This window comes from Trichomonas vaginalis, chromosome VI, assembly GCF_026262505.1.
Source record: "Trichomonas vaginalis G3 chromosome VI, whole genome shotgun sequence".
NCBI lineage: Eukaryota > Parabasalia > Trichomonadida > Trichomonadidae > Trichomonas > Trichomonas vaginalis.
Window position 1 is genome coordinate 7,952,014 of NC_067208.1, and position 12,109 is coordinate 7,964,122.

Sequence of the window (12,109 nt, forward strand, 5' to 3'; positions counted from 1 at the left end):
AATCATAGTATCAAAACCATCATTAACGGTTCCTTTTGTCTCTTCTGTGGCATTTCATTAAAAATAAAATTTTAAATTCATGACTCAACCCCTACGTTTTTAAATTGTATTAAATAAATGGCATACAACATCCATTTTCACAACATACAGCCTTAGTGTGTGACCCTGTTAATGCAGTCTTACCGATTGTTAAGCGAGTCATTGACCCGTTTTTAAGTTGTAAATTAATATTCTGACCATCAAATATCACTTTATCATTTATTATATTCAAATAATTTTTAGGTGTTAATTGCTTATTTTGTCGTAAACTAACACCTTTCATTTTTTGTGCAATCTTTTTAAAATCACTTCCATCAATTGAACCGTTGAATGATGTATAACACTTAGGGCATAAAGCAACCATGTTATCACCTTGTTTCTCAATTGCTAAACCCAATAATTTTTTCTCATGTGCTTTTTCTTCAGCTTTATTCTTTAATTTAGGTTTAAATTTCTCATCAAAACAGAAGAAATCAAAAGGTGCGAATTTGAAAATGTTTTTATCATAAAATTTTTTATCGGTAACAATTGCTTGAAATGCTTGAGTGTTAGGAAGATTTGGGTCGCCAGCAATAGCCCAATAAGATGAATCGGTATCACCTTCAATGAAATGAAAACGATTAACATCCATGCATTTATACATAAAATCATAAATGAAAACCAAATACCAGTATTTTGCGTTATCTAAAGTGAAGAATGCCTCTTGTAAACTGTATCACACATCTATAAAATCTATCTTTAAGCATCACTTGATATGTATCCTCACCTATTTCTCTTATGTTTTTAAACTTATTTGACATACATGCAACGCGTGACTTCTGTGCATTCATTATTTTAGTCTTTGCGTAATTTGTGTATTCATTGCATCGTAACCATATGATCCATTAAGTGAAATTTTGCAAAATAAACTTTTTCCTTTATTTCCTTCTAATTCAGCCTTTTGTCTTTCGTTCATAAATTTGTTCGCAAATTCATTAAAACAAGTGTTTTTCGTAAATGTTAAAATTGGTTGAATATCATCGATGATAAAATGAAATCTGTCTATTAGATACCAAAGATAATAAGAAGAAAATGGTTGATATTGGTTGTTGTTGATGCTAATGAGTTAATTTCTCTGTTTCTGGTCAACTGGTAGATTGTTTGATTTCATGTAATTATACATAAAACTGCCAATTGTTTTTTCATCTGTGATAATATCTAAGTTTCTTATTATCGGTAAAAAGTTTATGTAATCATTAATGTATTTTTCATCAATGTGACCCTTTACTTCAGCCACGAATAAAGTATTTTTCTTCTTAATTATTCCCAGTGCTTTTGCTTTCTTTGTTGCTGTATCACAAATGATAACACCATTCAATCTTCCCGGCATATACATTTTATGGTCAGTATATTGAATGAAATCATGAGGATTAGATGAAAATGATGAAGGATATAATGAATTAAAGTCAACACCAACGAAATGAGTCATAATGTTGGTGGTGTCCTCATTTGATACAGTTTTAGTTTCTGGATTATATGAAAGTTTATTAATGTGCGTGATTCCTTTAAGATTACACGATGTTGAACATTTGATAGACCACCAGTAATTCCATTACGGAGAATGTGATAAGCTTCAACTGAATCTAAAGTCATTGGTAAATTATTTTTTAATGCATAATTTCTTAAATTGATTCTTAAACGTTGAACATCTTCATCTTTATTTGATTTTACGACATTGCAATAACAACACATTAACTGACAATTTTCTTTGGTATGTGGTTTTTCATTATCGATTCTATCCAATGTTGGTTTATTTGCATATGTAAACGCTTTACCACACATTTTGCATTTAGATGAAAGGATTAAATCGTGATAGTATTGAAAATCATCCATTGAAACATTATTTTTAGTATCTCTTTCTGCTTTTTCATCTTGTTTCTTATATGATTCAATTTTATATTTCCAATACTTTTTCGTTAATTCAAAACTTGATTCTATCTCTTCCTCAGGATATTTTTCATTAGGATTAAAGTCTTTATATGCTAAAGCGTAACGAATCATTGAAGCATTCGATGATAAAGAAAGATTATGAAGCATGTCAATTTTATAAACAAATGTTTCTTCAATAATTTTATCAATTGGGTCAATCATAATTTCAACATCTTTATTGCAATAATGAATAAAATATTCTAATCTATTCTTAAAGTTTTTAGCATCATTGAGATATATTTGATAATCACTATCTGATATAGTTTCTTGAGTTAATGCTGAATAAAATGAATCTTGAGTGAATGGTTCCACTTTATATAATTCTTCTTCGTAATTTTCCCATGTGATGAATTGATAAGGGAAAAAGGATTTAACACGTGATTTATTGTTTCCGAAATCTTGAGTGAATTGGTCTAATGTCCCACCCGCTATATAATTTCTGATGTCAATAAATCTCAATTCATATGGAACGTTTGTTTTCTTTACAATGATTTGCTTAAATTGAGAAGATGAACCCAGCATTGATTTTATTTTCCATTTTGCAGTGTTTAAATCACGAAGAATTAAATTTAAATCAAACTTTCCCGAATTAAAACCTATGATATTCACTTTATTGAATTCCTCATCTAGAAGTTCTTTAAATGCTTCCTTCTGTTTTTCATTTAATGTATGGACAAAGTCCCCGCCGTTTGGTCCGTTTGCGACTTCATTAATTCTTCATATTGTTCAATATTTGATTTAGCAACTAATGAACAGGTTGAAAATAAAAACTCAATCCAATCAGAAATAAAAGAATCACTCGAAGTTAAGCAAAAATTCCTCGTATATGTTTTATCATTTAATTTAACCGTTGATGATACCATGAATGGTTTTAAGTAAGCGTTCAAAGTTGCACACTCAGAAAGTTGTAATTCTTCTTTAGTCTCTAATGTTTCGAAGTCAAAAGTAATATAATATCTTGTCGGTTGATAATATTCCTGCAAATTATGAGCTAATAACCACTGATATATCTTCTGTTTCGTAATATGTGGTGCATATGGTTGCTGTGTCTTTTGCAATGAACGTCTTGAATTAATCTTCCATTATTTTCTTTACATTTCTCACAATGCTTTAAAAATCTTCTTTGGTTTTTCCTTTCTGGATCATCACGGATAGAATAAACTTCTTCTTTACAATATGGACAAACTCTATAGCCGGTGAGTGCTTCAACGTCTGTTATTCTGTCAGCGTGAAGTTTTCCACATGGACTCTGTGTTAATAAAATATTTACTGTTTCAAATTCTGGATCTATCATTATTGATTCCACTAATGGAAAGTCTACCTTATTTATGTCCACGTCTTCTGGTTGAGGATCACAATAATAGAAATCAATATTAACATTTAACATTCTCGCTAATCTCTCACTTTCTGATGAAATGTCAAACCCTTCATATGCATCTATTGCTTCATTTAAATAGCTTCTACGAGTTTTAGGATTAACACCATCAGGAATGTATAGAAGCGTTTAAATAACCTTCTACCTTCTGCTCTAATTTGATTATCATTCATTTTAGCTGTTCCGTTTTTGTTCATTTATGTAAGAATAAAAAAATAAATAAAAATAAAGTTTATTTTTTAAAGCCCATAAAATGAATTAAGAACACATAAATTTTTATCATCTGCGACGTGACGAATACATTTTAATTTACTCAAGAATGCGTACCCGGATACATTAAATCTAATTCCTGTCTTATTTAATTTCACAACTTTGAAAAGGAATGTATGAATAGCTATAAAATGATGAGAAGATGTTTTATGGGTTGCTTCCATTTTTTCTGAAATAAATGAATAAATATAATGCTTATACGTTTTCATATCTTTTATATTCTTAATAACGAATGGTATAGACCTTTCCACTTCATCTTCCTTCGGTGCTGTTCTTTCATATGAAACATTATTAGTATCTTCAACAATGAAACCACAATCGCACAAAATTTTATATGTTCCAATGGTTTCTTTTGATATTTTATCTAATAAATCAAAAACTTTATCAACACCTGTGCATTTATTTAAATAATAATTTGTGTAAATATCATGATCTTCTTTCTTAATCGTATTAGTTGCATATGTCACGTTTTTAAGAGCTTTTTTGAATTTCTCAGAATCGAGAGGGGGTGAAAGTAAGATACAAGGGTATTTTTCATTATCAATAAATTGTAACTTATGTGTTACGTATAAATTTAGTACCTTCTTCTGAAAGTGTTTCATCTATTTCACCATCTAATAAATTTTGTGTTGATTCTGAGACATAATTTTTATATCTTTCTTCATGAGATTTCTGAACTGCTGATTCTGAAGCTGGGATATTCATTAAACCCTCTACTTCATTTTCATTATATTTTTCAACTTCTCTTAATTCCTTAATTTTTTCATCTATTTCATCTCTTATTTTTTCCAGTCTTTCAATTTCAATTTCATCATATTCATTTTCATCTTTAATCCGTTCTTCATAATATTCAGGGAAAACATCAGGTTCTTTAGGTTTTTCTTCTTCAGATGTGGGATATAAGAAATTTATAACATCATCTTTATTCATTTTTCCATTATAATCTAAATCATTTAATAACTCGGCAAATTTTTGACAATTTCTTAAATAATATTTACTAACTTCATAACACATCTCATCTAATATATCCTTTATTTCCTCGTTTGTGAATCCTAATGTTTTCACATCGTTAGTTTTGACGCTCATTTCATACGAATTAAAAATAAATTATTCAAAAATGTGAGACATGAATGTTTAAAGTTTATTTTTTATTTTTTATTTCATTCATGAAAATAATTATTTCTAATTTCTTTTATTCTCTCGTACATACTAGATTTGAAGAATTCGGAACTTTTACCATAATCTCCTAAATGTTTTCTTATCCCTAACGTGTGCCAGTTATTATATGAAACTGAATAAACTTTATCTTTATCTTTACACCTTTCATCACTTCCAATATATTTATATCTCAGTTTTGATTTAGCATTTTCATATTCATTAGCGTTTAATAATTCACAGTCTTCCTTTTTAAATTGATGTTTAAGATATTCAGGATTTAATACTCTACGTTTATATGCTCCTAACTTAGTTCTAAAGGTTTTTCTACAAAATTTAGGAATTCCATCCTCTTTAATGTCATCAATGATTTCCATTTCATTATTTTCAATTTCTTCTTCTCGTTTATGAGGTCTTTGATTATGACTCCATTGATTCCATGAAATTAAATATTCTTTATCATTATATTTATACCTCATTAGCTTATTTTGGCTTTCATATTCATTTAATAATTCACAATCTTCATTTTTAAATTGAAGTTTAACCCATTCAGGATTTAAACAATGTTTAATTAATCGCGGAATATCTGACATCATCTATATATAGCTTCTTTTATAAAAGATAAAAAAATAAATTATTTTAAAATTAATGTTAATTTTTTAAAATGTGTTTAGTATATAATATTTATTACTAATTTATTTAATAATGTCGCGCTTTCTTACGAATTCATGACTTAAAAAACGTAAGAAAAAATTTTTATATCATCTATATATAGAAGATGTGAAAATATACCTTCATCTATATATAGACGTAACAAAAAAAGTCACACACCCCTTCCTATCCTACTACTTTTCGATTCTGAAAATCATCATATATTCCTAGCTTGGTTTAATAAGCATATATTTCCATTATACATAATCTCATTTTCTAGAAAATAAATCATAGATAATGAAGCTGGTATAAGTTGAGAACTAATATGTGGGTGGTCAGAACCATTAAAATGGCTCAAAATATATATTTACTAGTTCATATCTATCCAATACCTATATGGTAAGTATCCACCGCCAAAAATCCAAGAATATCTGTAAAAATTTTGTTGGTCTAGCTTTTGTGTATTTCAATGTAGATTCAAAATTGAATATCCATATCGTCCAAAATCTTAATTTATGTTTGGGTTGTTTATCTTGCTCGTTTCTTCTATAAATGTAAATGTACCAGGATATTATACAACAGAAGTTTATAACACAGGTAGTACTATTGACTTCAATCTTACATTTTTCAAAAACTATAATTATTATATTGCATTTTGCAAATACCCGGATTCACTTACAATTAACGATCATCAATTAACAAGTCGTATTTACAAAATTGAAAACCTAGGAGCATCTTTAAATATTTCAGTATCCTCACCGTCGACTTTATCATTTGGCGTTTTCCAAGTTCCTTCCAAAGTATACTCACTAGAATTCTTAATCTTACCTCCAGAAACATCATCGTATTCAATAGTAAATAAAAATCTCGGTGAAGAAAACTATTATTTGTTAATCTTGAACGATAATTTAATAGACATTAAAATATCACAAGAAGTTAATGATACAAATATAATTCAATATAGTGTATCAGGCGATCTTCATGACTCAAAAGATAATAATTCATCAATTCCAAAAACTAAAATAATAGCTATCAAATATACTCATATCTTTCATAGGGTATCAAACACAACTTATTTGATCTCAACAAATGCAAATAATAACACTTTTTATGGCTTTGATTCCAGATATCATTCTCTTTTATTCAACGAATCAATTAAAGTTGAAGAAATTCCAGACAATGATGTTGTAACAATAGTTTATGGTCACCATCATTATTCTCTTTCTAGTGAAAACCCTCTTACCATTAAGATTCCAAATGGAACAGCTCTAGTTTTCACAAGATCTTTATATGTAACAGGAGTTGCAAAAACATATGGAGAATCGTTGAATATTCTTGGATCATCAAATATAACTGCTATACAATTTGCAATCAAAGGTAGTCTCACATTGGCAACATATAAATCAAACGCAGATTGTGATTTTATAGTTTATAATGTCTCAAATGTATATTGCTACAATTATATTGTTATTTCAGGAAGTATGAAATATAAAATAAACATATCAAATAGTATGCATTATTATTGTGTATTCTCAGCTTTTACAACTGGGAAATCCATTATTTCCCCGGATCACGACTTTGTCCATCAATCTATAAATACAAATGGAAAAATGAATTATTATGATACTAGTTCTACAATGAAAGTTTATGAACCAGTTATCACGAGGGTTGCTAACAGTTATCACGAAAATGATATTGTTACAATTAAGAATTCGGCAGCATCTACCGATGAAAATTATGTGATTGACGGTAATGTGTCATATAATGCTTTTTATGAAATTGATGGATATTTAGTAAATAAACTCAATGATTATACATATGGAGTCATGAACAAACCAAATTATGAAGTAATATTTGGTGGTGTTCTACTTGCGGTTGGTTTTATTATTTTTGTTGGAATTGTCTTCTTTACAAACCCCAAACGTAAAAGTAAAATTGCTGATTCGTCATTAGATGTTGCATTATTAAATCCTGATTTGGATGAAAAGAATGGAAATAGTAAGCCAATAAGAAAACCATCTCAAAAGAATCAAAAATTAAATTCAAAACCCAAAGAAAATGTCTCCAAACAAACAAAACAAAATAACCCATATTCACCATCAAGTACAATTCAGCATATATATTCTGCACCACCATCAAAGGAAGACTATGATAATCCCTATGATTAATGTTGTTGTTAAAAAATAATTCCTATTCATGACATATTTTTTCTTTTTTTAGATAAATTTTCTTCACTTCTACCACCAAAGGACCGACATAATACATATATTAGATAAATGCATTATTAGATAAATATTTTAGTAAATAAATAATTTATTGTTAAGGGTGCACACGAGAGGATCATGTAAACTTCAGAATTTAGAACCTTATTTTTAGGCATTATCTTGGCTACCTATTTAGGCTCGAAAAGCAAAAAATATCAAAAAATACAACTTGACTCCATTATGACCCTTTCATGGAGGTAGTTTTTATCCGCTAGTATTTTCCCTTTGAATCTCTTTACAATTCGAAATCAAATTCAAACCTCAGTAGAAGAAAGGAAGAATCGACTTACTACGGTTGTAATACGAATAAATACATATATTTAATTATTTTTATTTGCATAATAATTGTTTGAAGCTCATATTCCATCAAATTTTTAAATAAAAACATTAAAATGTTGAAAATGTTCATATATTTTAATAGGGTTTTGGCACTTTATTGAGGAATTACTACATACATAGTCGAACTGAACTTGATATTTTGAAATTTAAATTATTTATCAAAATTAAAATTTAACTTGAAATTTATAATTATTTAGTCATATTTTGCATAATTCTAAGTAGATTTTGTAAAAAATCAAGAAAGAAAAATTTTAACGTGGTTTATTTTTTCTTTTTTATAATAATACATATTATTATATAATTAACATATTCATAATGTTTCACCCTTTCAAAAATATAATCCTCCTCCTCTCAAATAAACGTACATACGGGTGGCCTCTTTTTTCAAAAAATTAAAATTTGAAATTTTGGGCTCAAATATTAGAGATTTTTTCAACCTTCAACGATATATGTTGTCTATATCAGACCTCCTTTCTTTTTGATACTTAACATTGTTCCTAAATCTTAGCCGTTAAGGCTGTTCTGAAAATATTTTTTTCGAAAAAATTCCAAAAAAATTCTTAAAATTCAAAAATCCCTTAATTCCTGAGGATTTTGGAAAAAAGTTTTTACATGAACATGTGTATATTATATGAAGTATATTGATAAGGTAAAAGTCAAATTTTATTGCATATTCATCGAGAAAATAAACTAACGAATCCCTCAAAATTGAGAGGGTAATCCTCCTCCTCTCAAATAAACGTACATACGGGTGCACCCTTAAATAAATATTAATTAAGTTCAATACTCCATTTTATTGGATACATTCTAATTCAGCTGAACTAAATAGAAAATGATTTGACAATAGATTGGAAACTTTTCATTCCTTATTCAAGAAAAAAAATATTTTTTTTGAAGAAAAATTCAATCGAAATTAAAATTTACACTTTTAGTGTGGTCGCATTGTCGCTTCGCTCGAATGCGACCACACTAAAAGTGTAATTATCTAATTTATGCAAATGAGTCAAAAATTTTACTGTGTATGATTAGATTTCCTTTCAAAAAAATTGAATATAACACAAAAAGCTAATGGAAGCGTAAGGCGACTTCTTCCCACAGGCCAGGAATTCAATATTGAAACCGAATCCAACACATTTGTTGCAGTTTACTTCAAACAGCAAGGATATACCAGCGTTTATTACACCATAATTGAAGATTTCAAATCTACATTTCCCAATAAATTAACGTAGGAACCCAATTTCCACGAGTTAGATGCTTAGTAAACTCGTTACCCACTACGAGATATCCTTTCTATTGTTAGAATAAACCATTATTTATCATATTTCGAATTCAATTTTTTTGAATGGAAAATAATCGTATGCTATAAAATTTTTCCATTTGCCATGTTACATAATTGTTATTTAATGCATCCTTATTCTGATTAATATATTTGGGTTGAAAAAATCGGTTACCGATTGGATTGAATTCGTTGATCATGATGGGTAAGGAAATTTTTCAAAAGTGACATATGATCAAAATTTTTGAGAGCCTTTGAATAAAATAAAATTTTCATATCACTTTTATGGCGACAGAAGAGACAACATACGACCTTCTTTCAAGACACGAGGTCATTGCTGAATTCCAAGGCCTTCAGCACATACCATGCAGATTTATGACTTCATTATGCCCAGATCGCTGTGATCATGCAACAGATGTTGCACTTTTCAAGGTTCTCGAATACACAAAATACGAGAAGCCAGGTGAATATGGCGATCCAAAGCATGAAACTATTTATGTCGATGTTAAGAAGAAAGTTTTCAACCAAGATCCAAAGATTCAGGAATATTGCAAGACTTTAGAGGTTGGAAAGAAATATCGTGTTTGTTATGATCATCTTTACCTCAACAGAAATGGTTCAAGATGGCCAGAGCGCCCATGCACTGAAGTTACACCACTCTAATTCGATATTAAGTTATTAGTAAAGTTATTTATATGCAAAATACAAATTTTTCATAGTTCAATGTCTTCTGAAACCACAAATAAATATTATTCCAAAATTTATTGTAAAAATATCAAGCTATCGAATTCAGTACATTGCACGCAATAATTAATATAGTAAAAATCTCTTTTTGGATCTATACTTGAGACATATTGTGATTATTTTTAGAATATCAAATCGATTTCATGGTTTAGGATTAATATAAATACAATTCATAACCTAAATTATCAAGATTGATCTGACTAACATCGAATATTTAATAGAATTCTTGCCATTCGAAAAATAAACAATAATTATAAAATGACAAATCTTTAAAACATGATTAGCAAATAAATTAAAAGCATTATGAGTAGTATCTCTTATTACTTTGAACTTGTGATTCAAGTTTCTGAATTCTTTCAATTTTTTCTTGAAGTTGCTGCTGCAACTGTTTATTTTCTTTTTCTAAAAGCTTAATTTTAAGATTCGCTCCATCTTCAGCATTTTCTTGTAATTGTTCAAGAATTTCGTCTCTTTCTTCTTTTAATGCTGTAATTTCATCTCTATATAAGTCAGCAGTTGGTCTTGTTCCATGTATAGTCATTGTTTGTCCAGTTATCATGTTTCTTCTCAACTCATCTGCAATTTCAGATCTTCTCTGATCAATTTCTTTAATTCTGTCTTTAAGAACTTTAACATTATTTGCGCTATCATATTCTATCTTCAATCTCTTGTTCTCTCCTTTTAGCTGGACAATTTGCAAATTTAATTTTTGAACTGTTGCTTCTATCTCTTCATTATACTTCCTAGCTTCATCGTATCTCCTTGCAAGCTCTTTGTAATCATCAGGAGCACCTTTAGATACCTTAAGTTCAAGAGGAACCTTCTCTTTTCTCAATAATGATTCAATTAATGAAATTAATTGCAATTTGTTCATTGATTCAAGCTTATCCATGTCTACATCCAAAGGAATAGCATCTGCTCTGTTTATCATTTGAGCTAATTCCTTGTATGCTTGTATCTGACGATCCATTTCTGCTTTTTGGGAATCGTCATTTACAATAATTTCAGCATTAGCAAGAATTGACAAATATTGACTTTCATCAATTAATTTATGGGCTAAATCACCTCTAGATACAGAAGCATGTTCAGCAATTCTTCGACTACATTCAGATAAATCAGATCTTAGTTGTTCAATCGAAAGAATCTGCCTCGTCATAGTGTCTGTATCTTCTGGAATTAGTATTCGTTTGGATTTGGATGATCCGGAACTCTTTGGAGTAGAATGTTTTGATTTTGGTTTGAAATAGTCATTAAATAGAATTGTAAGGTTATCGACAGCTTGCGGAGTTTGAAGGTATTGTGGTGAATTCTGAAATACATTCACAAATGTTTCTGTTGTTTTTTGGATTTTCTCGATTAGTTCGTTTTTATTAGGAACACTTGAAAGCATGAATGTTCTAGCAATAGAATCAGATACATCCTCATAGAAACTGTTCGCTAGAGCAACATATTGCTTATCAGTAAGTAAAGTGTTATTATTGATTGCATCTTTAAAAGTACCAAGGTAATTCTTAAATTTTTCGACAGATTTAACGTAAATTGATGTAAGCTTTGATGGGTAGTATTCTTCATTTGAAAATGGACGAGCTGTTTTACGAATTTGAGATAATAATTTAAACAAATCACGAAAAGCAAGAATGTTCGGAAGCCTTTTGCTACTAAATGTATTAACTAATCTATCCCATGATAACAAGAAAGAGCTCTTTTGACCTTGAATGTCACCAGATTTTACTATTTGTTCAAATTTAGCTTGAATGGCAGATAGATCTGCAAGAATATGCTCATCTTCAACTACGTCTATGATTTCTTTCACGTAATCATATACTTGCTCTGTAATATCAGTCATAAGAGATCAAAAACGACTTTTTTATTTTTTTGTTGTTTATTGTAAAAAATTGTGAATTGTAAAATCTCTTTGTATGTCCGATAAAAAAGTTAATCTGACATGAATAATTCTTAACTATCGCATGAGATAACTAATACACATTTCCAAATGGGTTTATAATAAGATTTTATAAAATTCAATTT

General features: G+C 28.8%; 3 protein-coding genes and 1 pseudogene across 4 annotated transcripts, besides 2 other annotated features; 2 read left to right on the forward strand and 2 right to left on the reverse strand.

Moving 5' to 3' along the window:
- Nucleotides 1-4,773: part of a mobile genetic element that runs on past the window's edge.
- TVAGG3_0826180 lies at nt 110-1,507 on the reverse strand (annotated as a pseudogene). Its single transcript has one exon. A coding segment is annotated over exon 1 (1,398 nt).
- A 1,200-nt stretch (nt 4,774-5,973) lies between the features above and the next one.
- Nucleotides 5,974-7,707, forward strand: TVAGG3_0826200 (uncharacterized protein; the record flags this gene model as incomplete). Its single annotated transcript, XM_001316480.1, has 1 exon — nt 5,974-7,626. The coding sequence occupies one exon, from the start codon at nt 5,974-5,976 to the stop codon at nt 7,624-7,626; it is 1,653 nt and encodes a 550-aa protein (XP_001316515.1).
- A 74-nt stretch (nt 7,708-7,781) lies between these two features.
- Nucleotides 7,782-8,820: a mobile genetic element.
- An 802-nt stretch (nt 8,821-9,622) lies between these two features.
- Nucleotides 9,623-10,107, forward strand: TVAGG3_0826220 (Tvp14 (fibronectin-like protein 1, flp1); the record flags this gene model as incomplete). Its single annotated transcript, XM_001316481.2, has 1 exon — nt 9,623-10,000. The coding sequence occupies one exon, from the start codon at nt 9,623-9,625 to the stop codon at nt 9,998-10,000; it is 378 nt and encodes a 125-aa protein (XP_001316516.1).
- A 275-nt stretch (nt 10,108-10,382) lies between these two features.
- Nucleotides 10,383-11,927, reverse strand: TVAGG3_0826230 (uncharacterized protein; the record flags this gene model as incomplete). Its single annotated transcript, XM_001316482.1, has 1 exon — nt 10,383-11,927. The coding sequence occupies one exon, from the start codon at nt 11,925-11,927 to the stop codon at nt 10,383-10,385; it is 1,545 nt and encodes a 514-aa protein (XP_001316517.1).
- Between the last annotated feature and the right edge of the window lie 182 nt (nt 11,928-12,109).